Here is a 25,239-nt window from a genome sequence, read left to right on the forward strand (position 1 = left end):
GCCCAGGAAGTCCAGACTGCAGCAAGCCATGATCATGCCACTGCACTCCAGCATGGATGACAGAGCCAAGCTTGGCTAAAATGTCTGTCTTTTTTTTTTTTTGTGATGGAGTCTGTGCTCTATTGCCCAGGCTAGAGTGCAGTGGCACGATCTCGGCTCACTGCAACCTCCGCTTCCTGGGCTCAAGTGATCCTCCAGCCTCAGCCTCCTGAGTAGCTGGGATCACAGTCATGCACCACCATGCCTGGCCAATTTTTTGTATTTTTGGTAGAGATGGGAGTTTTGCCATGTTGCCTAGGCTGGTCTAGAACTCCTGAGCTCAAGCAATCCACTCACCTTGGCCTCCCAAAATGCTGGGATTACAGGCATGAGCAACCATACCCGGCCAAACTTGGCTAAAATTTAAAGTAGAAAGGAATAAAACTACTCTTGCAGGTATCATATAGCACAAACCATCTCTCTAGCATCCTGTAGGTTAGAAATTTGTGATAAGACTTTTAGAACTACTTGAATAAGGCAAAAAAGCCTCAAGTAGAAAATTTATTATTATTATTATTTATTATTTTTTTTTTTGAGATAGTCTTGTTCTGTCGCCCAGGCTGGAGTGCAGTGGGGCAATCTCGGCTCACAGCAACCTCCGCCTCCCGGGTTCAAGCAATTCTCTGCCTCAACCTCCCGAGTAGCTGGGATTACAGGTGCCCACCACCACGCCTGGCTACTTTTTTGTATTTTTAGTAGAGACGGGGTTTCACCATCTTGGCCAGGCTGATCTTGAACTCCTGACCTCGTGATCCACCCGCCTTGTCATCCCGAAGTGCTGGGATCAGAGGCATGAGCCACCACACGCAGCTGAAAATTATTTTTTACAGAAAAAAAAGACGTTTCCTCCAATTACACTTATAACTTGCATTAATAGTTGATAATCTGTGTGGGCGAGGGGACCACAAAGAGCACTCTAAAAGGCTGGCGAAAATACAGATCCATGGGGGGGAAATTTTTTTTTTTTTTTTTTTGAGATAAAGTATTCTCAAGCAATCCTTCCACCTCAGCCTCTTCAGTAGCTGGGATTACAGGTGTGTACCACTACCTCTGGCTAATTTTATTTTTAGTACAGACAAAGTCTCACTATGTTGCCCAGGCTGGTCTTGAATTCCTGAACTCAAAGGATCCTCCTGCCTCAGCCTCCCAAAGTACTGAGATTACAGGTATGAGCCACTGCACCCAGCCTATGATTCTTACTCAAAAGAGCAGTAACAATTATCATCAAACTAATGTATCTCTAACTTGCTCATCAAGGTAATGTGAGCTGTAAGTATACATATGTGTATGTGTGTGTTTTGAAGTCTCTAGTCAATTCCCAACCTTTAGTTCTAAAGCTACCCCAGTGGACCTCTACTCTGTGTATCCTCTACTTCTCAGCTTAGGGCACTCTAAGAACTGCCCCACTTTCCCCAAAAGTTCTTTCCTACATGTATTCGTCACCAAATTTTTTTTTTTTTTTTTTTTTTTGGAGACAGAGTTTCGCTCACATTGCCCAGTCTGGAGTGCAATGGTACGATCTCAGCTCACTGCAACCTTGGCTTCCCAGGTTCAAGCAACTCTCCTGCCTTAGCCTCCAAATAGCTGGGACTATAGGCACCTGCCAACATGCCCGGCTGATTTTTGTATTTTTTAGCAGAGATGAGGTTTCACCATGTTGGCCAGGCTGGTCTCAAACTCCTGACCTCAGGTGATCCGCCTGCCTCAGCCTCCCAAGGTGCTGGGATTACAAGCATGAGCCACCACGCCTGGCCTCTCATCACCTAATTCTGTCTACTTATTCTCTTTTATCAATTTCTTAGATTTAGTGGTTTTTAAATGGTATTCATTTTTTCCAACACTCTTAAAAATGCTTTGTTGTTCTGTTTTTTATAGAGACAGGGTCTTGCACTTTTGCCCAGGATGGAGTGCAGTGGCGTGATCACAGCTCACTGCAACTTCGAACTCCTGGGCCCAAGGAGTTCCTCAGCCTTCTGAGTAGCTGGGACTGCAAGTGCACACCACCATGCCAAACTAATTTTTGTGTTTTTCTGTAGAGATGAGGTTTTACCATGTTTCCCAGCCTGGTCTCAAACTCCTGGGCTCAAGTCATCTACATACTTCAACTTCCCAAACAGCTGGGATTACAAGTGTGAGCCACCATGCCTGGCCTGGCCAGAATTCTTTATTTTTTAAAAGTATCTTTTTAGTCACTTAGGGAAAACATACATTCTTATGATTCTATCACACTGAATCTATCTCATGGATGTCATTATATTTGTTTCTTCTTTCATTTACATAGAGTTTAGGGAGAAAGACGACGTTAATAGTGATCTCGGTCAGTGGCTTTTCTTTCTTCTGAGACAGAGTCTGCTCTGTCACCCAGGCTGTGGTGCAGTGGTGTGATCTTGATTCACTGCAACCTCTACCTCCCAAGTTCAAGCATTCATCAGTTTATCTTGAACATAAAGTCTCAAAAAACACTCCAAACTTAAATCCCCAAACTTTTTTTTTTTTTTGAGACAGACTCTTGCTCTCGCCCAGGCTGGAGTGCAGTGGTGAGACCTTGGCTCTCTGCAAGCTCCGCCTCCCGGGTTCACGTCATTCTCCTGCCTCAGCCTCCCGAGTAGCTGGGACTACAGGCACCCGCCACTAGGCCTGGCTAATTTTTTGTATTTTTAGTACAGACGGAGTTTCACTGTGTTAGCCAGGATGGTCTCGATCTCCTGACCTGGAGATCCGCCCACCTCGGCCTCCCAAAGTGCTGGGATTACAGGCATGAACCACTGCACCCAGCCCCAAACTCTTTAATCTTATGAGAAAGCGGGGCAAGGTGTAATGGCTTGTGCCTGTAATCCAAACACTTTGTATTTGTAATCCAAACACCCACAAAGTGGGTGGCTCAGCTGAACTCAGGAGTCCCAAGACCAGCCTAGGGGCCAGGTGCAATGGCTCATGCCTGCACTTTGGGAGGCTGAGGCAAGTGAATCGTTTAAGGTCAGGAGTTCAAGACCAGTCTGTCCAACATGGTGAATGAAACCCCACCTCTACTGAAAAAAGTACAAAAATTGGCCAGGCGTGGTAAGAAAGAGGAGGTCAAAGCTGTAAAAACCAGCAGAATAATTTGAGCCAGAAAATCAGCCTTCTTTTCTCCTTTTTTTTTGAGACACCTTTCCTGTCCTTAGTGTAAAAGGCTAGAGTGCAGTGGCACAATCACAGCTCGCTGCAACCATGACCTCCCAGGTTCAGGTGATCCTCCCACTTCAGCCTCCCCAGTACCTGGGATCACACAAGCAAGCCACCACACCCAGTTAATTTTTGTACTTTTGTACAGACAGGATTTCGCCATGTTGCCCAGGCTGGTCTCAAACTCCTAGGCTCAAGGAATCCACTCACCTCAGCCTCCCAAAGTGCTGAGATTACAGGTATGAGCCACCATGCCTGGGCCAGCCTTCTTTTACTTAACCTTTCCTGTACCTTTTCTTCCTTACAAAGACAAAACAAGGCTGGGCGTGGTGGCTCATGCCTATAATCCCAGCACTTTGGGAGGCCGAGGTGGGCAGATCACTTAAAGTCAGGAGTTCAAGACCACCCTAGCCAACATGGTGAAACCCCATCTCTACTAAAAATATAAAAATTAGTCGGGCATGCTAGCTTGAACCCCAGAGATGGAGGTTGCAGTGAGCCAAAATAATGCCACTGCACTCTAGTCTGGGCAACAGAGTGAGGCTCTGTCTCAAAAAGTAAGTAAATAAATATAAAGATAAAAAATGAGTAAATCTCAGCCTGGGCAACATGGTGAAATTCTGGCTCTATCAAAAATACAAAAAATTAGGCAGGTGTTGGTGGTGTGCGCCTGTGGTCCCATGTACTCGGGAGGCTGAGGTGGGAGGATCGCTTGAGCCTGGGAGGCTGGGGTTGCAGTGAGTCAAGATCATACCACTGCACTCCAACCTAGGTGACAGAATGAGACCCTGTCTCCATTACAAAAAAAAAAAAAAAACTCTCCATATGCCAGATACTTTATTATCTTATTCAGTCTCATTAAATGGTATTATCCCTATTTAACTGATGAACAAACTGGAGGTAAAGATTAATAAGCTCATGCCAACAATTGAGTGGTCAAGTCAAATTTAAACCCAGTACTGAAGCTTCAGAGGCTATGTCCTTCCAATATACTCGTCTGCATTTTTGAGGAGCTACAGTGAAACCTACTTCAGCTGGGAACAGTGGCTCATGCCTATAATCCCAGCACTTTGGGAGGCTGAGCCATGAGGACTGCTGGAGGCCAGGAGTTCAACACCAGCCTGAGCAACATGGCGAGAGTCCATCTCCACCAAAAATGAAAAAATTAGCTGGGCATGGTGGCACGCACCTGTAGTCCTAGCTACTCGGGAGGCTGAGGTGAGAGCATCACCTGAGCCCAGGAGGTAGAGGCTGCAGTGAGCCATGATCATGTCACAGCACTCCAGCCTGGGCAAGTGAAATCCTGTCTCTTAAAAAAAAAAAACAGAAAAAATGAAGGAAAGGGAAACCTTCTATCTCACCAGGCACACCTCTCCATACTCCTGCCTCTCCAGCATGTTTCAGTCCCTTTCCTATCCTCTTAGTATAAAAAGACTTCCAGAATACAATGAAATTAAACCATAATAGACAATGGCAAGAAAACTGCATTTGCAACTGGAGGAGCCTGTTATCTCACATAAAGACCTCTAAAGAGGAAAACTTTGGCCAGGCACGGTGGATCACACCTGTACTTTGGAGGCCAAGGCCAGTGGATCACCTGAGATCAGAAGTTCAAGACCAGCCTGACCAACATGGTGAAACCGTCTCTACTAAAAATACAAAAATTAGCTGGCACAGTGGCAGGTGCCTGGAATCCCACCTACTCAGGAGGTTGAGGCAGGAGAATCGCTTGAACCCAGGAGGCAGAGGTTGCAGTGAGCTGAGATCATGCCACTGCACTCCAGCCTGGGTGACACAGTGGGACTCCATCTCGAAAAAAAAAAAAAAAGGAAAACATTTTACCCTCTCAACAAATGTACTAGTTTCTCGTCTTTCAGAAAGCTTATCATCAATTAGCATTATTTTTTTGTGCCTTACAATTTTTATTTTTATTTTTTTTGAGATGGGATCTCACTCTGTCACCCAGGCTGGAGTGCAGTGGCACGATCTCAGCTCACTGTAACCTCCATCTCCCAGGCTCAAGCGATTCCCCCATCTCGGCCTCCCTAGTAGCTAAGACCATAGGCGTGCATCACCACACCCAGCTAATTTTTTCTTATTTTTGGTAGAAACAGGGTTTCACCATGTTGCCCAGGCTGGTTTTAACCTCCTGGGCTCAAGCAATCCTCCCACCTCAGCTTCCCAAATAGCTGGGACTACAAGTACATACCACCCCTGGGTAATTTTTTTTTATTTTTTGTAGAGACGGGGTTTTGCCATGTTGCCCAGGCTGGCCTCAAACTTCTGGACTCAATGATCCGTCCACCTTGGCATCCCAAAGTGCTGGGATTACAGGCATTCACAAATGCACTTAGCCATTTTGTGGTTTAGAAACAACAAACACAGACCCAGAAATCCATACGTAATCTGAGTTATGGAATCACACAAGTTAATGAAGATCACTGAAATACATCAGCCTTTCCATTTTTAAATTAATTTCAAATGTTACACTATCAGTAATCAGCCAAGACCAGCCCTCCTGTGTTCTGTCTCTATTCAGGATGACACAAATAGAAAGGAAGCCTCAGATAGGCGTGGTGGCTCACACCTGTAATCCCAGCATTTTGGGAGGCCGAGGTGGGCGGATCATGAGGTCAGGAGATCGAGACCATGCTGGCTAACATGGTGAAACCCCGTCTCTACTTAAAATACAAAAAATTAGCCAGGCGTGGTGGCTGGCGCCTGTAGTCCCAGCTACTCGGGAGGCTGAGGCAGGAGAATGGCGTGAACCCGGGAGGCGGAGCTTGCAGAGAGCCAAGGTCACACCACTGCACTCCAGCCTGGGGGACAGAGCGAGACTCCATCTCAGGAAAAAATACAAAAGAAAAGAAAGGAAGCCTCAGTCATATGAAGCTATCACATCTAAACCCAGTACCAAAAGATCTCTAATTTCAAAACTATTCAGCTCTCCACAGCAAAGATCAAATATTTGGGCCGGGCGCAGTGGCTCATGCCTGTAATCCCAGCACTTTGGGAGGCCGAGGCAGGTGGATCACGAGGTCAGGAGATCGAGACCATCCTGGCTAACATGGTGAAACCCCGTCTCTACTAAAAACACAAAAAAATTAGCTGGGCGTGGTGGCAGCTGCCTGTAGTCCCAGCTACTTGGGAGGCTGAGGCAGGAGAATGGCGTGAACCTGGGAGGCAGAGCTTGCAGTGAGCTGAGATTGCACCACTGCAGTCCAGCCTGGGCAACAGAGCGAGACTCCATCTCAAATAAAGAAGACCAAATATTTGTGGTGTTTTTAGTTTACAGTACTCGAAAATATTTTTAAGGCCAGGCATGGCAGCTTATATTTGTAATCTCAGCTCTTTGGGAGGCCAAGGCAGGAGAATATCTTGAGGCCAAGAGTTCAAGACCAGCCTGGGCAACATAGGGAGACTACATCTCTACAAAAAAAAAAAAATTAATTAATTAGCTGCATGTGGTGGTACATGCCTGTGGTCCCAGCTACTTGGAGGTTGAGGCTGGATGATCGCTTCAGCCTTGGAGGTCAAAGCTGCAGTGAGGAGTGATCGTGCCACTGCACTCCAGCCTAGGTGACAGAGCAAGACCCTGTCCCTCAAAAAAAAAAAAAAAGTCAGGCGCCGCGGCTCATGCCTGTAATCCTAGCACTTTGGGAGCCCGAGAAGGGCAGATTACCTGAGGTCAGAAGTTCGAGACCAGCCTGGCCAACAAGGTGAAACCCAGTCTCTACTAAAAATACAAAAATTAGCCGGGCGTGGCAGCACATGCTTGCAATCCCAGCTACTCAGGAAGCTGAGGTAGGAGAATCGCTTGAACCCAAGAGGTGCAGGTTGCAGTGAGCCGAGATGGCTCCATTGCATTCTAGCCTGGACAACAAGAGTGAAACTCCAACTCAAGGAAAAAACAAACAAACAAAAAAGGCTGGGCATGGTGGCTCACACCAGTAATCCCAGCACTTTGGCACTTTGGGAGGCCAAGGCACGCAGATCTCTTGAGGTCTGGAGTTCAAGCCCAACATGGGGAAACCCAGTCTGTATTAAAAATACAACAAAAATTGCTGAGGGTGGTAGTGCACACCTGTAGTCCCAGCTACTCAGGAGTCTGAGGCATGAGAATAGCTTGAACCCAGGGGACAGAGGCAAGAATGCACCACTGCACTCCAGCCTGGGTGACAGAATGAGACTCTGTCTCAAAAAAGAAAAGAAAAAAACAACCCAGGTGTGGCCGGGTGCGGTGGCTCATGCCTGTAATCCCAGCACTTTGGGATAAGGAGGCAGGTGGATCATGATGAGGTCAGGAGTTCAAGACCAGCCTGGCCAACATAGTGAAACCCCGTCTCTATTAAAAGCATAAAAAATTAGCCGAGTGTGTTGGCAGGCACCTGGAATCCCAGCTACTCAGGAGGCTGGGGCAGGAGAATCCATCCTGGACCACCGTGCAAGACTCCATCTCAAAAAAAGAAGAAACAAACAAAGAAAACAACCCAAGTACAATGACATAGCAGCACCACAGTGTTGGTCAGCCTCGGAAAGCCAGTCCCCCACCATCACTGACATCACTGCCGGCGGGGTCACGTGCCGGGACCGGGTTCCGGTGTGGAGAGCCCCTCATCCTGGGAAAAGGTGCTGCCAGAAAGGTGGCGCCCCCTCACTCATCACGCAAGTCACGTTGAACCTGATGCTAAACCAATCATAGATGACCCGCTTATGGGTTGGGGTTTCCTAGGTAGCTAAGCAGATCCCTGGCTGCAATCTATTCAAAGTCAGTCCTTGACACTGGGGTTTGTTTAAAAAAAAAAAAAAAAAAAAGCTTAAAGAAAAAGGAAAAGAAAGAAAATACTTTTAGTCCACATTAACTTTGAAAATCTTAGTGTTAAATAACCTATAACATCCACATAGATGTGATGATCCCACTAACTAAAACACTGACAACAAATAAAGTACATTAAACAGGCTGCACCTCAGCATTTCCCATATACCTGAACCTGCTGCGGCTGCTGAACCTGGATCTGCTGTTCTTGCTGGGTTTGTGGCTGAACACTGGTGGTGACTGGACAGGCAAGTTCAAGCAAAGACCCAGCCACTTCAGTGCTGTCTGTGTATATGCAGTTCCCACCCTGTTGGTACACCATGGTAGTGGTGGCTGTCTGCTGGAACTCCTGAAGGGCTTCTGGCCCCTTAGAGGCCAGTGAGTCCAGAAATTCCTTCATCCTGTGTTGCGGGACAGACCGTGCCTTTACTCGGATGTACTCTTCAAAGGAGATGGTGTTCTCTAGGGAATTATTCATATTGCAGAGTCCTTAAGGTTCCTAGAAATAAACAGAAGTCAAAATTATGTTACTGTTTTTAGCAGGAAATGCCCAGAAGCAATTACCCTTGCACAAGAGTGGAATATATTCAGGGCAGCTGTATACATATAGAATCAAAAAATAAAGTTTTATTATACCACCTTATTTTTTCAATTAATGGATGTTTGAAAATTATTTCTATTAACATTTCTTAAATAAAACTATCACACTGAAAACAAAAAAACAAACACATGCTTCACAATACTGGATGAAACAGGCTGAAAACACACTTCCTACCCAGCACTAGGTCAATCCCATCTTCTCTGCAGAGGCAAGCACTGGACAGTAAATGTCACAGGCAAAACTGCTCTGTGACCATCACAGAGAGGACACCAAGCAAGGAGGAAGCTAGGGGCAGGGATTCCTATGGATATGTTTTATTTCCAAGTATTTCCTATAGCAGAGATAGGTATGCCACCTAGTTGTGGCAAGACACAAGAGGCAGAGGATATGTTCTTCATTTCCCATCAGAAAAACCAAAAATCCTATTTTGCCATGTGGTGCTCACATTCTTTTGCAACACAGCTTACTGGTTAAAAGCATGGACTCTGGAGCCAGGCTGCCTGGGTTCAAATCCCAACTTTATGTCTCCTTTATTATGTAACTCTAGAAAAGTCAATTAACCTTAGTTTTCTTGTGAGTAAATGGGGACACAATAGTACTTACCTCACAGTTGACATAAGGATTAAATAAGGCATTTAGAAAATCATCTAGCACATAGATAGCACTACAGAAATGTAACTAATACTATTAAAATAATTCTGGAAAAAAGGTAAATAGTGCTTTAAATATCCAGGTCACTACTAAAATTCAGAAATAAATTCTACAAGTTTTCATCAGGTATTTAATTACCTTAAGAATTAACCTGCAGACGTACAGTTAACTCTCATCATCTGAGGGAAAAGTGTGCAATCTGTGGACTGCTGACCCGTCGCTGCTACCTTTGTACCATCCTCCCTTCAACAGCCCGACCTCCAGAACAAAAGTAGCAGCAGGATGAAAGAGTAACAGAAAACAAGCGAACGTTTTTGCCAAAAAGGATTATCAGACAATTCTGAATGTCTGGAAAGGTGATTTGTTCCCTTGAGCAATCAGGATAGATACACTAGACTGACCAGATGCTCTACCTTATGTTACAGATATAAAATATGTGGGTAAACATCTCCTTTCTTCTACCTAGGCTCTAAGTTCTTGGTAGACAAGACTATGTCCTGGTTCTCTCCGAATAGCTCACCCATGGTAGTTGCTTCATATATACCTGCTGCATTTGAAATTCAATGTGGAAAAGGAAGAATTATGGTTCCTTTTTTTTTTTTTTTTTTTTTTGAGACAGAGTCTCATTCTGTTGCCCAGGCTGGAGTGCAGTGGCTTGATCTTGGCTCACTGCAAGCTCCACCTCCTGGGTTCACACCATTCTCCTGCCTCAGCCTCCCGAGTAGCTGGGACTACAGGCGCCCACCACCACGCCCAGCTAATTTTTTTGTATTTTTAGTAGAGACGAGGTTTCACCATCTTAGCCAGGATGGTCTCGATCTCCTGACCTCATGATCCGCCCGCCTCAGCCTCCCAAAGTGCTGAGATTACAGGCGTGAGCCACCACACCCGTCCTTTTTTTTTTTTTTTTTTTTTTTTGAGTTGGAGTCTCCCTCTGTCGTCCAGGCTGGAGTGCAGTGGCACGATCTCGGCTCACTGCAGCCTCCCAGGTTCAAGTGATTTTCCTGCCTCAGCCTCCCGAGTAGCTGGGACTACAGGTGCCCACCACCATGCCCAGCTAATTTATGTATTTTTAGTAGAGACTGGGTTTTGCCATGTTGGCCTGGCTGGTCTCAAACTCCTGACTTCAGGTGACCCTCCCGCCTTGGCCTCCCAAAATGCTGGGATTATAGACGTGAGCCACCCAATTGGTTTCTGTAATATCCATAGCTCCACGGACTCAAGCAATCCTTCCACCTCAGCCCAGGCAACATGGAGAAACCCCATCTCTACAAAAAAAATATAAAAATTAACTGGGTGTGGTGGTATGCACCTGTAGTACCAGCTACTACGGAGGCTAAGGTAGAAGGATTGCTTGAGCCCAGAGATCGAGGCTGCAGTGAGCCGAGATCACTCCAATGCACTCCAGCCTAGGCGACAGAGCGTAACTCTGTCTAAAACAAACAAACAAACAAACAAAAAAACTAAGTTATCAGCTGGTCACAGTGGTGCACACATGTAGTCTCAGCTACTCAGGAGGCTGAGGTGGAGGACTGCTTGAGACCAGGTCTTTGGGCTGGGAAACCTAGACAGACTTTCATCTGTTAAAAGAAATAAATAAATAAAATAAAATAAATAATTATAATAAAATATTATAATAATTACAATTATGTAATATAAATATAATTTTTACATAAATATAAAAATATTATAATTATAATAATTAAATATTGTAACAATTACAATAAAATACTATAATAAAATAATAATAATTAAGTGGTCAACGATGTCCACATCACACATAAAGAGAGCATCAGGCCAAGCACACTTTGCCTAACTACAGATTCAAAGAAGGCTACTTGGCTTAGGTGATCCGAGAGCACTCATTTGCCACACTTGCACAGAATGTATCAAAGTTCCCCTTTGTTAATAGCACAGTAGCGATTTCCTTAAGAAGGCATCTTTCAGCCCAGTGCGGTGGCTCACACCTGTAATCCCAGCACTTTGGGAGGCAAAGGCAGGCAGATCACCTGAGGTCAGGAGTTTGAGACCAGCCTGGCCAACAAGGCGAAACCCTGTCTCTACTAAAAATACAAAAATTAGTCAGGCATGGTGTCAGGCACCTGTAATACCAGCTACTCGGGAGGCCGAGGCAGGAGAATTGCTTGAGCCCAGGAGGCAGAGGTTGCGGTGAGCCGAGATCGTGCCACTGCGCTCCAGCCCGGGCGCCAGACTGAGACTCTATCTCAAAAAAAAAAAAAAGGCATCTTTCATAATAGAGATCCGGTAACATTAGAAAGTTATGAAACTCTAATATCTAATCACATATACCCTTCTGCTCAAAAGGGGACAAAGGAGAGATTATATGAGCAGCCATTAACAGGTCCTCTACCATGCTGGTACATAATTTCAGTTTTTCATCTCCATTATAAAAGAGCAGCAGAGGTCAGCTGGAATTTACATTTCCTGAAATGTATTTTCTTCAACTGTCAGTTGCATTCACATAATATACTGAGACTGATTAAATTTTCAAAGCTACTATAAAAAGCAATTTTTTTTTTTAAGGTACAAAAGTAAAGCGTTTTTACATGCAGCAAAAACCTGTTTTGTCTGAAGTCTGGGAAAAAACAAATGACTAAACACCAATACAAAGAAACACTGCTTCCCAACGGAGTAGATGGGAATTCAATATCAAACAAAACAAAGACAACAACAACAAATAATTAAAAAAAAAAAACAAGAAAAAAGAGACACCTCAAAGTTTACAGAACTGAAAAACCTTCGTGACTATTGCCCAGTAAAGCCAGTCTCTATGATCCTCCTAGTAACCCTATTTCTCCTCACTCTTGTATTTCAAGTTTCAGAAACTCAGAAGGGGCAGCTTAAGCCTCACCTCAACTCTGATATTAAGTGTAAAGGATAATTTCACCGACTTCTCTACTTTTCTTCCTAGAAACAAGCTTTCTTCAGTATTCAGTATAGAATTCCACCTAGTTTTTGTTTTGTTTTTGGAGGTTTCTTGGGGGGTTGGGGACAGGGATATGAAACTCAACTAAGAAAAACCATTATAATAGTATAAAAAAATATAAAATAAAAAGTAAAAACAGCTAAGTATGCTTTGACCTCTAGTTCTTCATCATGCCATTGCACTCCAGGCTGGGCAACAAGAACGAAACTCCATCTCAAAAAAAAAAAAAAAAAAAAAAGCCTAAAAAAATTATAAATAAAAAACTAAAAATCACCCTCCTCTCACCAAACCCTGCCAATCACATTTTTATTCTTAGTTTTGTTATGATTACTTTCATACCTTTAAGCCTCTACTTGTAGACTCATTAATTTTAGAGTATTGGCCAGGTGTGGTGGCTCAGGCCTCTAATCCCAGCACTTTGGGAGGCTGAGCCGGGTGGATCGCCTGAGGGCAGGAGATCGAGACCAGCCTGGCCAACATGGTGAAACCCTGCCTTTACTAAAAATATAAAAATTATCCGGGCATGATGGCACATTCCTGTAATCCCAGCTACTCAGGAGGCTGAGACAGGAGAATCACTTGAACCCAGGAGATGGAGGTTGTAGTGAGCCGAGACTGCACCACTGCCCTCCAGCCTAGGCAACAGAGTGAGACTCCATCTTAAAAAAAAAAAAAAAAAAATTTCAGAGTATCTATGGAGTTCTCACTATGTAAGATCAGGAAATTAAAGTTCCACACCCCTGATTTTTTGTTGTTGGTTTCTTTAGACAAGGTCTTATTCTATCACCCAGGATGGAGTGCAGTGGTAAGATCTTGGTTCACTGCAACCTCAACCTCCTGGGATCAATTGTTCCTCTCACCTCAGCCGCCCAAGCGGCTGGGACTACAGGCGTGTACCATCACGCCCAGCTAATTACTGTATTTGTTATAGAGACAGGGTTTTGCCATGTTGCCCACGCTGTTCTCAAACTCCTGGGCTCAAGAGATCTGCCCACCTCGGCCTCCCAAACTGCTGGGATTACAGGCGTGAGCCACCATGCCTGGCCGAAGCCTTCTATTTTTTATTTTTTTGAGACAGAGTCTTGCTCTGTAGCCCAGGTTGTAGTGCAGTGGCGTGATCTCTACTCACTGGAACCTCTGTCTCCCGGGTCCCAGCCATTCTCCTACCTCAGTCTCCAAAGTAGCTGGGATTACAGGCATACGCCACCATGCCCAGCTAATTTTTGTATTTTTAGTAGAGACAGGGTATCACCATGTTGGCTAAGCTGGTCTCGAACTGCTGACCTTGTAATCTGCCGGCCTTGGCCTCCCAAAGTGCTGGAATTACAAGGCACCTGCCCCCATACCCGGCTAATTTTTGTATTTTCAGTGGAGATGGAGTTTTGCTATGTTGGCCAGCCTGGTCTTAAACTCCTTGCCTCAAGCGATCTGCCCAACCTCCCAAAGTGCTAGGATTACAGGCATGAGCCACTGCGCCCAGCAAGGTGTCCTCTATTTTTGACAAACATTTAGCTAAGTGAATATAACTTCTATTTAATCAATATTTTAGTTTTAGAATACATTTCATACCAAAGTCCAGAACATATTTTTTGTCAATCAAGGTTTCAAAGATATGATAAAAACAATTCTGCTGCCTATGTCATCTCCAAATAAATCCTACTAGCCAGTATTTCTAGAATAGTACCTTTAAAAAGTTACTATAAGAAACTCTAGTCCAAATATACATTTATTTCCTGAGCAAAAAGGCAAATAAGCTAGATATTCAGCTGTCAGAAAAAATAAAAGCTTCAAAAAGTTACTTGCTATAAACCATCAAAATCCATTCTTTAAGCCTTCCATTAAAAAAAAAAAAAAAAGCCGGGCACAGTGGCTCACGCCTGTAATCCCAGCACTTTGGGAGGCTGAGGTGGGTGGATCACGAGGTCGGGAGATCGAGACCACCCTGGCTAACACGGTGAAACCCTGTCTCTACTAAAAATACAAAAAATTACCCTGGCGTGGTGGCAGGTGCCTGTAGTCCCAGCTACTCGGGAGGCTGAGGCAGGAGACTGGCGTAAACCTGGGAGGCAGAGCTTGCAGTGAGCCGAGACCACACCACTGCACTCCAGCCTGGGCGACAGAGCAAGACTGCGTCTCAAAAAAGAAAAAAAAGAAAAAAAGGCCAGGTGTGGTGACTCATGCCTGTAATCCTAGCACTATGGACGTTGGGGGGCCAAGGAAGGTGGATAACCTGAGGTCGGGAGTTCGAGACCAGCCTGACTAACATGGAGAACCCCCGTCTCTACTAAAAATACAAAATTAGTTGGGCATGGTGGAGCATGCCTGTAATCCCAGCTACTTGGGAGGCTGAGGCAGGAGAATCGCTTGAACCTGGGAGGCGGAGGTTGCAGTGAGCCAAGATCACACCACTGCACTCCAGCCTGGCGACAAAGTGAGACTCTGTCTCAAAAAAAAAAAAGGGGGGGCCTGGGATGATGGTGCACGCCTGCAGTCCCAGCTACTCAAGAGGCTGAAACAGGAGGATTGCTTGAGTAGTCCAGGAGTTCTGGGCTATAGTGCTCTATGCCAATCGGGTGTCCACACTAAGTTCAGCATCAATATGGTGACTTCAAGGGAGCAGGGAATCACCAGGTTGCCTAAAGAGGGGTGAACCACCCCAGGTTGGAAATGGGGCAGGTCAAAACTTCCATACTGCAGTAGTAGAATCCTGTCTGTGGATAGCCACGGCACTCCAACCTGGGCACCACATTGAGATCCCATCTCTTAGAAATAATAGTAATAATTTAAAAGACAAACAAGCTTGAGGTAGGAAAAATTCCATAAAACCATTAGAAAATATCAATACTAAGCTTGGCATGGTGGTTCTCGCCTGTAGTCCCAGCTACTTGGGAGGCCGAGGCAGGAGGATAGGATGGCTTGATCCCAGCAGTTTGAGCCTGCAATGAGCTATGATCATGCCACTGCACTCCAGCTTGGGTGACAGAGTGAGACTCCATCTCAAAAAAAAAAAAAAAAATTAGCCAGGTGTGGTGCTGCATACCTGTAGTCCCAGCTACTTGGGAGGCTGAGGCAGGAGAATTGCTTGAACCCGGGAGGCACAATCTTGGCTCACTGCAACCTCCGTGCCCCCCAGGTTCAAGCGATTCTCCTGCCTCAGCCTCCCGAGTAGCTAGGATTACAGGCACCTGCCACCGTGCCTGGCTAATTTTTGTATTTTTAGTAGAGGCAGGGTTTCACCATCTTGGCCAAGCTGGTCTTCAACTCCTAAACTCATGATCCACCCGCCTCAGCCTCCCAAAGTGCTGGGATTACAGGTATGAGCCACCACACCCAGCCCACATCCGGCTAATTTTTATATTTTTAGTAGAGATGAGGTTTTGCCATGTTGGCCAGGCTGGTCTCGAACTCTTAACCTCAGGTAATCCACTCGCTTCCACCTTCCAAAGTGCTGGGATTACAGGCATGAGCAACCACACCCAGCCTAAATTCTTTTTTATTTTTATTTTTATTGAGACACAGTCTTGCTCTGTCGCCCAGGCTGGAGCGTAGTGGCACGATCCTGGCTCACTGAAACCTCCGCCTCCTGGGTTCAAGCAATTCTCCTGCTTCAGCCTCCAAAGTGGCTGGGATTACGGGCACCCGCCACCATGCCCAGCTAATTTTTGTATTTTAGTAGAGACGGGATTTCGCCATGTTGGTCAGGATGTTCTCAAACTCCTGACCTCAAGCGATCCACAGCATCGGTCTCCCAAAGTGCTAGGATTACAGGGGTGAGCCATCACATCCAGCCAAGATTGTGAGACCACCCTGGCCAACATGGTGAAACCCCATCTCCACTAAAAATACAAAAACTAACTGGGCATGGTGGCAGCCACCCGTAATCCCAGCTACTCTAGAGGCTGAGGCAGGAGAATTGCTTGAATCCGGGAGGCGGAGGTTGTAGTGAGCTGAGACTGCGCCACTGCACTTCAGCCTGGGCAAAGAGTGAGACTCCACCTCAAAAAACGAAAAAAAGGAATGCTAACAGTAGTTATGCCTAGATGATGGAACCACAGAGTATTTAAGTTTCTTCTGTTAAACACTCTTCTGAATTTTCCACAAGTGGTATTAATCTAAGGCTCACGCCTGTAATCCCAGCACTTTCCGAGGCAGGCGGATCACCAGATCAGGAGATCAAGACCATCCTGGCTATCACGGTGAAACCCCGTCTCTACTAAAAATACAAAAAAATTAGCCGGGTGTGGTGTTGGGCGCCTGTAGTCCCAGCTACTCGGGAGGCTGAGGCAGGAGAATGGTGTGAATCCGGGAGGTGGAGCTTGCAGTGAGCCAAGATCGTGCCACTGCACTCCAGCCTGGGCGACAGAGCAAGACTCCGTCTCAAAAAAAAAAAAAAAAAATCACCTTTTTCTACACAGTGGCTATAGAGTAGTAACGGTAACAGACACATAATTCTGGCTGATCATAGTATGATTTTCTTTCAAAATCTGAAAGAAACTAAACCGGCCGAAAGAGGTGGCTCATGCCTGTAATCCCAGCATTTTGGGAGGCCGAGGCAGGCGGATCACCAGGTCAGGAGATCGAGACCATCCTGGCTATCACGGTGAAACCCCATCTCTACTAAAAATACAAGTGGTTATAGTGTAGTAATGGTAACAGACACGTAATTCTGGTTGATTATAGTATGATTTTCTTTCAAAATCTGAAAGAAACTAAACCGGCCGAACGAGGTGGCTCATACCTGTAATCCCAGCACTTTGGGAGGCCGAGGTGGGTGGATCACCTGAGGTCAGTAGTTTGAGACCAGCCTGACCAACATGATGAAACCCCGCCTCTACTAAAAATACAAAAAAAATTAGCCAGGTGTGGTGACACGTGCCTGTCATCCCAGCTACTCGGAAGGCTGAGACAGGAGAATCGCTTGAACCTAGGAGGTGGAGGTTGCAGTGAGCCAAGACCATGCCACTGCACTCCGGCCTGGGCAACAAGGGCAAAACTCCATCTCAAAAAAAAAAAAAAAAGAAAAAGAAACTAAACCATAAAATACCAAAAACTTGTACAAAATAATGAAGACTTAACTTCAAGATGCTGCACATAAGACACAAAAGTTGAGCCTTCGTAATAAAGAGAAATGGAGAAACTTCTAAAAGAGACAAAAGATTCTTAATTAGCTCCAAGTAAAAGACTTAGTGAGAAGCAATAAAGAAATTAATTAAAGTATTTCTGAAAAACATGCAGCCATGAGGATATTTGAGTGTTCCCAATTTCTGGGACTCTGATGAGACTAATAATGAAAAAAGAAAATACTCTAATGCTCTTGGGGTGTATGAGGTCTGTAAACAAGCATCTACTTCTAAATGCTTTTAAATATAGCTGCATTGTAAAAAATAAATAAATAAATAACAATAAAGGAAAGCCAGCCCTCCCTTAAACAGACCCTGGACATTTTTGCTGGTATAAAATCAAATTGTTTACTGGTATCTCCTCTGTATCTCCTTCTTTTTTTCTTTTTTTTTTTTTGAGATGGAGTCTCACTCTGTCGCCCAGGCTGGAGTGCAATGGTGCGATCTCGGCTCACTGTAAGCTCCACCTCCTGGATTCACACCATTCTGCTGCCTCAGCCTCCCAAGTAGCTGGGACTACAGGCACCCACCACCACGCCCGGCTAATTTTTTTGTATTTTTAGTAGAGACGGGGTTTCGCCGTGTTAGCCAGGATGGTCTCGATCTCCTGACCTCGTGATCCTCAGCCTCCCAAAGCTGGGATTACAGGTGTGAGCCACTGCGCCTGGCTCCTCTGTATTTCCTCCTACTGGAGCTTAGCATAGTGCCTGATGCACAGCAATTCTTCACTACATGAGTTATTATTTTTATTATTTTATTATTAGAACATAAGATGGTACCATGGACAAAGGTTACTCCAAAACAACAATCTATTACATTTCTATAGGTCTGCTTGCTAATTTTTTTCTTTTTTCCGTTTAGGTACCAAGGGAAGATCTTATTGCAATCACCGTTTCTTGGGTTTCTTATCCCTGATACCTCTTTTGGGCCCCCTGTATGGCTCTGCAGAGTGAGTCTTCAATCCGTGATGGACTAAAAGAAGAAAGTCTGAACTGCCTCAGAACCTTACCTCTTCCTTGGGCTTTGAGGCCCCTCAAGGTTCACATCTACTCCAACAATGGCTCTTCATAGCTTAGTCCAGTTTGAATACATTCATATGGGGCCCGGTGCAGTGGCTCATGCTTGTAATCCCCAGCACTTTGGGAGGCTGAGGTGGGCGGATCACCTGAGGTTGGGAGTTCAAGACCAGTCTGGCCAACATGGTGAAATCCCATCTCTACCAAAAACACAAAAATTAGCCAGTCGTGGTGGTGGGCACCTGTAACCTCAGCTACTCGGGAGGCTGAGGCAGGAGAATCACTTGCACCCAGCAGCCGGAGGTTGCAGTGAGCCGAGATCGCGCCACTGCACTCCAGCCCGGGCAACAAGAGCAAAACTCTGTCTCAAAAAAATAAAATAAAATAGGCCAGGCACAGTGGCTCACGCCTATAATCCCAGCAGTTTGGGAGGCCGAGGCAGGCAGATCACAAGGAGTTTGAGACCAGCCTAGCTAATACGGTGAAACCCTGTCTCTACTAAAAATACAAAAATTAGCCAGGTGTGGTGCCTGTAGTCCCAGCTACTAGGGAAGCTGAGGCAGAATTACTTGAACCCGGGAGGCGAAGGTTGCAGTGAGCCGCGATCGCACCACTGCACTCCAGCCTGGGCAACAGAGCAAGACTCCATCTCAAAAAATAGTAAGAAAAATAAATTTAAAAAAAATAAAAATAAAAAAATAGGCCAGGTGCAGTGGCTCATGCCTGTAATCCCAGCACGCTGGAAGGCCGAGTCAGGCATATCACGAGGTCAGGAGTTCAAGACCAGCCTGGCCAACATGGTGAAACCCCATCTCTACTAAAAATACAAAAATTAGCCAGGCGGGGTACCATGCGCCTGTAGTCCCAGCTACTCGGGAGGCTGAGGCAGAAGAATTGCTTGAACTCAGGAGGCGGAGGTTCATCTCAAGAAAAAAAAAAAAAAAAAGAACAATGTCTTCTATGCTTCTTTGAAATAACTCCACATGTTTATAAGACAGACATGACTCCTTAAAATGGAAATTGATTTTTTTTCCATGTGAATATATTCATTTTATTTCATTTATTTTTTTTTTGAGACGGAGTCTCACTCTGTCACCCAGGCTGGAATGCAGTGGCACAATCTCGGCTCACTGCAAGCTCTGTCTCCCGGGTTCACGCCAGTCTCCTGCCTCAGCCTCCCGAGTTGCTGGGACCACAGGCGCCCGCCACCACATCCAGCTAATTTTTTTGTATTTTTTAGTAGAGAGAAAGTTTCACCGTGCTAGCCAGGATGGTCTCGATCTCCTGACCTCATGATCTGCCCGCCTCGGCCTCCCAAAGTGCTGGGATTACAGGCGTGAGCCACAGTGCCCGACCAGAATTGACGTATTTCTATTCTTTTGCCTGGGTTTTGTTTCTTTGTATTTTTATTTTTTTGAGACAAAGTCTCATTTTCTCACCCAGGATGGAGTGCGATGGCATCATCTCGGCTCAATGCAACCTCCGTTTCCCAGGTTCAAGCGGTTCTCCTGCCTTAAGCCTCCCTAGGAGCTTGAACTACAGGCGCACGCCACCCAGCCCAGCTAATTTTTTTGTATTTTTAGTAGAATCGGGGTTTCACCATATTGGCCAGGCTGTTCTCGAACTCCTGACCTCAGGTGATCCGGCCCCCCTCGACCTCCCAAAGTGCTGGGATTACATGCCTGAGCCACTGCACCAGGCTTTTGTCTGTTTGTGTTTTTTTTTTTTTTTTTTTTTTTATGAGACAGGGTCTTGCTCCACTACCCAGGATAAAATGCAGTGGTGCATTCATAGATCCCTGCAGCCTCACACTCCTGGGCTCAAACAATCCTCCTGCCCCTGCCTCCCGAGTAGCTGGGACTACAGGTCCATGCTACCACATCCAGCTATTTTTATTTTTCTGTAGAAATGGGGTCTTGCCATCTTGCCCAGGCTGGTCTCCAACTCCTGGGCTCAAGCAATCCTCCCACCTTGGCCTCCCAAACTGCTGGGATTACAGGCATGAGGCACTGTGTTCCACCCATATTTCGATTTTTAAGGATACTAGCCAACTGCAGGGTTTGTGATAGAAGTTATCCCATTAGGCCACTTATATGCCCCATGCCAGAGGAGTCCCTGGTTTAGGGGCATTTTCATCACGGTTCTATTTTCTTTTCTTCTTTTCTTTTTTTTTTTGAAATGGAGTCTTGCTGTGTCCCCCAGCTTGGAGTGCAATGGTGCCCTCTCAGTTCACTGCAACCTCCGCCTACAGGTTCAAGCGATTCTCCTGCCTCATCTTCCCGAGTAGTTGGGATTACAGGCGCCCATCACCATGCCCTGCTAATTTTTGTATTTTTAGTAGAGACGGGATTTCACCATGTTGGCCAGGCTGGTCTGGAACTCCTGACCTTAGGTGATCCGCCCGCATTGGCCTCCTAAAGTGATGGGATTACAGGCATGAGCCACTGCACCCGGCCATGGTTCTATTTTCAATCAGGAAACTAAAATTTGTATTTTTCCCAAATATTGACGGATTGTAAACTAGCACAACCACTTGCATTATCTAGTGAAGCTGAAAATATCCATTCCACGAATCTGAGCAATTTTACCCATCAGTATATATGAAGTAACTTTTTTTTTTTAACAAGGGTACTTAATACAAGAATGTTCACAGCAGCATTGTTAACAGCCAAAACCTGGAAGCAACCCAGATATCTATCAATAGTGGAACAGATAAATACCTTATGGTGTATTCATACAACAGAATACTACATAAAAAATGGAAATGAACAGCTGCACACAATGTGAACAAATTTCAGAAACATTATGCTAAGACAACATAATACAGCATGACTCCATTTATACAAAACTCATAAGGAAAGAAATCTAAACTAGGTTAAGGGCTACGGAGATGGTAAATGTAAAAAGAAAAAGAATGTTATCACAGAATAACAGCTGTCTGTACGGCTTGAGAAGCTGTGATCAGGAAGGGACCCACGAAGGGTTCAGGGATACTGGCATTGTTTTATTTCTTGAAAAAGTAGTACTTTCGCCAGCATTTACTTTATAATTTGTCATTAAATTGTACAGAGATCGCCTAAATTTACATGGATGGATAAATATTTCACAAATTTTAAAATAAAGAAAAATATGGGCGGGCGCAGTGGCTCACGCCTGTAATCTCAGTACTTTGGGAGGCCAAGGTAGGCAGACCACGAGGTCAGGAGTTCAAGACCAGCCTGACCAACATAGTGAAACTCCGTCTCTACTACAAATACAAAAAATTAGCCGGACATCAGCCAGGCACAGTGGCTCACGCCTGTAATCCCAGCACTGTGGGAGGCCGAGGTGGGCGGATGCCGAGGTGGGCGGATCACGAGGTCAGGAGATCAAGACCATGCTGGCTAACACGGTGAAACCCCATCTCTACTAAAACTACAAAAAATTAGCCAGGCGTGGTGGCAGGCACCTGTAGTCCCAGCTACTCAGGAGGCTGAGGCAGGAGAATGGCGTGAACCCAGAAGGCGGAGCTTGCAGTGAGCCGAGATCGTGCCACTGCACTCCAGCCTGGGCAGCAGAGCGAGACTACGTCTCAAAAAAAGAAAAAAAAAAAAAAAATTAGCCCAGCGTGGTGGCGGGCACCTGTGATTCCAGCTAATCCAGAGGCTGAGGCAGGAGAATTGCTTGAACCCGGAAGGTGGAGGTTGCAGTGAGCCGAAATCGCGCCACTGCACTCCAGCCTGGGCGACAAGAGTGAAACTCCATCTCAAAGAAAAAAAAAAAAGAGAAAAGAGAAAAAGAGAAAAATATTAGCCTTCTGACACAGCCACCATTTCTACCTACAGTTTTGCCCTGGCCTGAAGAGTGAGACCAAAGGAGCACTCCTTCCCTCTTTCAGCAAAGGAAGAAATTAATCTACCATTTCTTCATGCAGCCACATCAATTTAATAACAGAAATCAGAATTTAATGTAATAACTAGGAAAAAATACAAAGGAAGCATTTAAGAGAAGTCTGAAGAGGACTTAAAACATCTGGAACAAAATGCAGTACAACAGAATAACAGAAAAGAACAGGAAATAGGCCGGGCGCGGTGGCTCACACCTGTAATCCCAGCACTTTGGGAGGCCAAGGTGGGAGGATCCCGAGGTCAGGAGATTGAGACCATCCTGGCTAACACAGTAAAACCCCATTTCTACTAAAAAATACAAAAAATGAGACAGGCATGGTGGCGGGAGCCTGCAGTCCCAGCTACTCCGGAGGCTGAGGCAGGAGAATGGCGTGAACCCAGGAGGCAGAGGTTGCAGTGAGCCAAGATTGCACCACAGCACTCCAGCCCCGGCAACAGAGCGAGACTCCGTCTCAAAAAATAATAATAATAAAAAGAAAAAGAAAAGAACAGGTATTCATGTAACACCTAATTCTAAGGCTAATTCAGAAATCAGAGACCCTTACAGATCGAGTAGCCATTTAAAAAGCAGACAAGAAAGAAATATGGCACATGAAGTATAAACCACAACTAATTAAACTAAAAGAAAGCATATCCAAAAAAAAAAAAAAAAAAAAAGCATATCCAAAGTAAGGAAAGACATCCCTGATTCTGAAGCTGCCTTAAAGAAAGGCAGCCACATCCAGAGCCCCTGACTTTGGTTACTTTCCTAGAGCAATCCAAATTTACAAGAAAATTAAACCACTATTTGATCTTTAGTTTGAAATGGCAACATAAGCTGGAGAGAGGATGTGGAACTGCAGAGGTTCTCGAAGAGTTATAGGAAATTCATCAGAGAGGACCCGAAGGAAGACATCTAATAAGTAAATCTTAGTTGACAAACTTGGAGAAAAAGTATTTATAAACACCAATTTAAAAGGAAGATCTCAAGCTTAATAGTTAAAAATAAAGATAACCCAGAACAAGCAAGCCTAAAAAATTAATCAAAATTTGGTCGGGCGCAGTGGCTCACGCCTGTAATCCCAGCACTTTGGGAGGCCGGGGGGGGGGGGGGGCGGGGGGGTGTGTGGATCACGAGGTCAGGAGTTCCAGACCAGTCTGATCAACATGGTGAAACCCCGTCTATACTACAAATACAAAAAATTAGCCAGGTGTGGTGCTGCATGCCTGTAATCCCAGTTACTTGGGAAACTGAGGCAGGAGAATCGCTTCAACCAGGGAGGCGGAGGTTGCAGTGAGCCGAGATCACACCCCTGCACTCCAGCCTGGGTGACAGAGTGAGACTCCGTCTCAAAAAAAAAAAAAAAGTCAAAATTTTAAGTGTATCCTAGAAAAACTTTACAGCTTTTCTTTGAACCATTTAGGTCCTTTTAAAAGCTAAGCCTGCAAACGCTTAAATCTGCGGGTTCCACTGACTTATATCCTAAGAGGAGAAAACTGAGCAAGTAGCGAACTGTGGCTGAATTCAAAGATGCCGTTCTCCCACATCTTCATTTTACAGCACCTAATAGTTTCTGGAAGACAGCACCCAGAATTGACAGGATTTGTAATGCTTCAGTATTACCAGAAAAAAAACTGTGCACACATACTTCCAGGATATTAACAATTTTAACTCACCAGTCACCATGTTGCATGTATTTCTGCTGCTTGTCCTGAGTTCTTAAGACTTCTAATATTCTGAAGAAGATAGAACAAAAAAGTTCCTTCCATCCTCAGCCTCTTTTTATTAATTTTAACTTTGTTCTTAAAAACAATACAGTACATTAGAAAGAACTACCCCACCATTATCAAATTTGATGGCTGATTTTACTTCCTCTTAGCTTCCTTTTCCTTAAGCTTAATTGAGCAAGACTGTAAATCAAACTAGCAGATGTTTTGTATTAGAAAAAAGAGGTGCCTATTTCTCTAGAACAAACCAAAACACAGCGGCAGGGTCAAAAAAAAGAGCTGAAAAGGACTGAAATCCTACACCAAAAGTGACTTTTACAGTGATACACTATCAGATTTTAGTAATTTCTGCTGGGATTTCTGCAATTTCAAAAAAGGTAAAGCACTGATTCTCAGGTTGTTCCATTTTGTTTAAGGCCAACTTTTTGGCTGAGGCAAAGGTGGGCCCTTAATAGACTAAAGTAAGCCCCTCCCACTTACGCAAAAGAAAAGCTGCGTTTAAGGATTTAAACTGGCATTTTAGACCTCGGAGTTCACATGGGCCACATAAGCGAATTCCCTTCCGGAGCGCACAGAGGTGACGTGTATGAATTACGCTTATGGACGTATTAGTTTCTAATGAAAGATAAGCAGGTACCACTCAAGGGCCTTCTAATATTAACCTTCCCTGCCCGGCACAAAGCCCAGTACAAGGTGAGGAAATCCGAAGGGGCTCACTGCCCTCTCAAGCCAAGAGGGCTTGGTTTCCGAAGCAGAGAAACACCCTACCCAAGCACCCACACCGTACTTGGGCCTCAAGTAACGGCATTCTTCGAGGAGAACGGGCAATCTCGCCCCCCTCACAGAGGAGCGGAACCGCAAGCCAGACAGCAAAGCTGGTTGGTTTCTCTCCAGGCCGAGGCCACGGATGCCCGGGAACGTCACCAGACCAGAAAGGACCCAATCCTCAACCTTCCCAGCGCAACGAGCCGCGGCCGGCCCTCTGCTCAGCAGAAGCCTCCTGCGCGCTCTCGAGGCAGCACCGCCACCCGACATCAGAGCGCGCGCCCCAAAACTGGGGGTCGTGACAGGCGCGCGCTCCAGAAAGCCGCGGTTGCCCACGGGCCACAGCTCCTAGAGCAGAGATATCCGGGCCGGGAACGCGCACGTCGGCGGCCACGCGCACCGAGAGCCGCACAGCGCGCGCGCGCGCGCGCGCGTAAAAACAGGCTCAGCCGCGCGCCCGCACCGGCGCGCCATCTCGCGCCGCGCCCACCCAAATCCCCGGGCCACCCCTCCCCCATCCACAGG

At 45.5% G+C, this 25,239-nt stretch overlaps 1 protein-coding gene across 6 annotated transcripts in view; it reads right to left on the reverse strand.

The window, feature by feature from the left end:
- The window catches only part of QRICH1 (glutamine rich 1), a 64,444-nt gene that overhangs the window by 38,594 nt on the left and 611 nt on the right, over positions 1–25,239 (reverse strand). For 2 of the 6 annotated variants that reach the window (XM_009445431.5, XM_063805113.1), the window contains exon 2: positions 8,190–8,519. In XM_009445431.5, coding sequence (XP_009443706.1) covers positions 8,190–8,498 — 309 coding nt within the window. In that variant the 5' untranslated portion in view covers positions 8,499–8,519. 6 annotated transcript variants of the gene reach the window in all.

Source organism: Pan troglodytes, chromosome 2 (assembly GCF_028858775.2).
Source record: "Pan troglodytes isolate AG18354 chromosome 2, NHGRI_mPanTro3-v2.0_pri, whole genome shotgun sequence".
NCBI classification, from domain to species: domain Eukaryota; kingdom Metazoa; phylum Chordata; class Mammalia; order Primates; family Hominidae; genus Pan; species Pan troglodytes.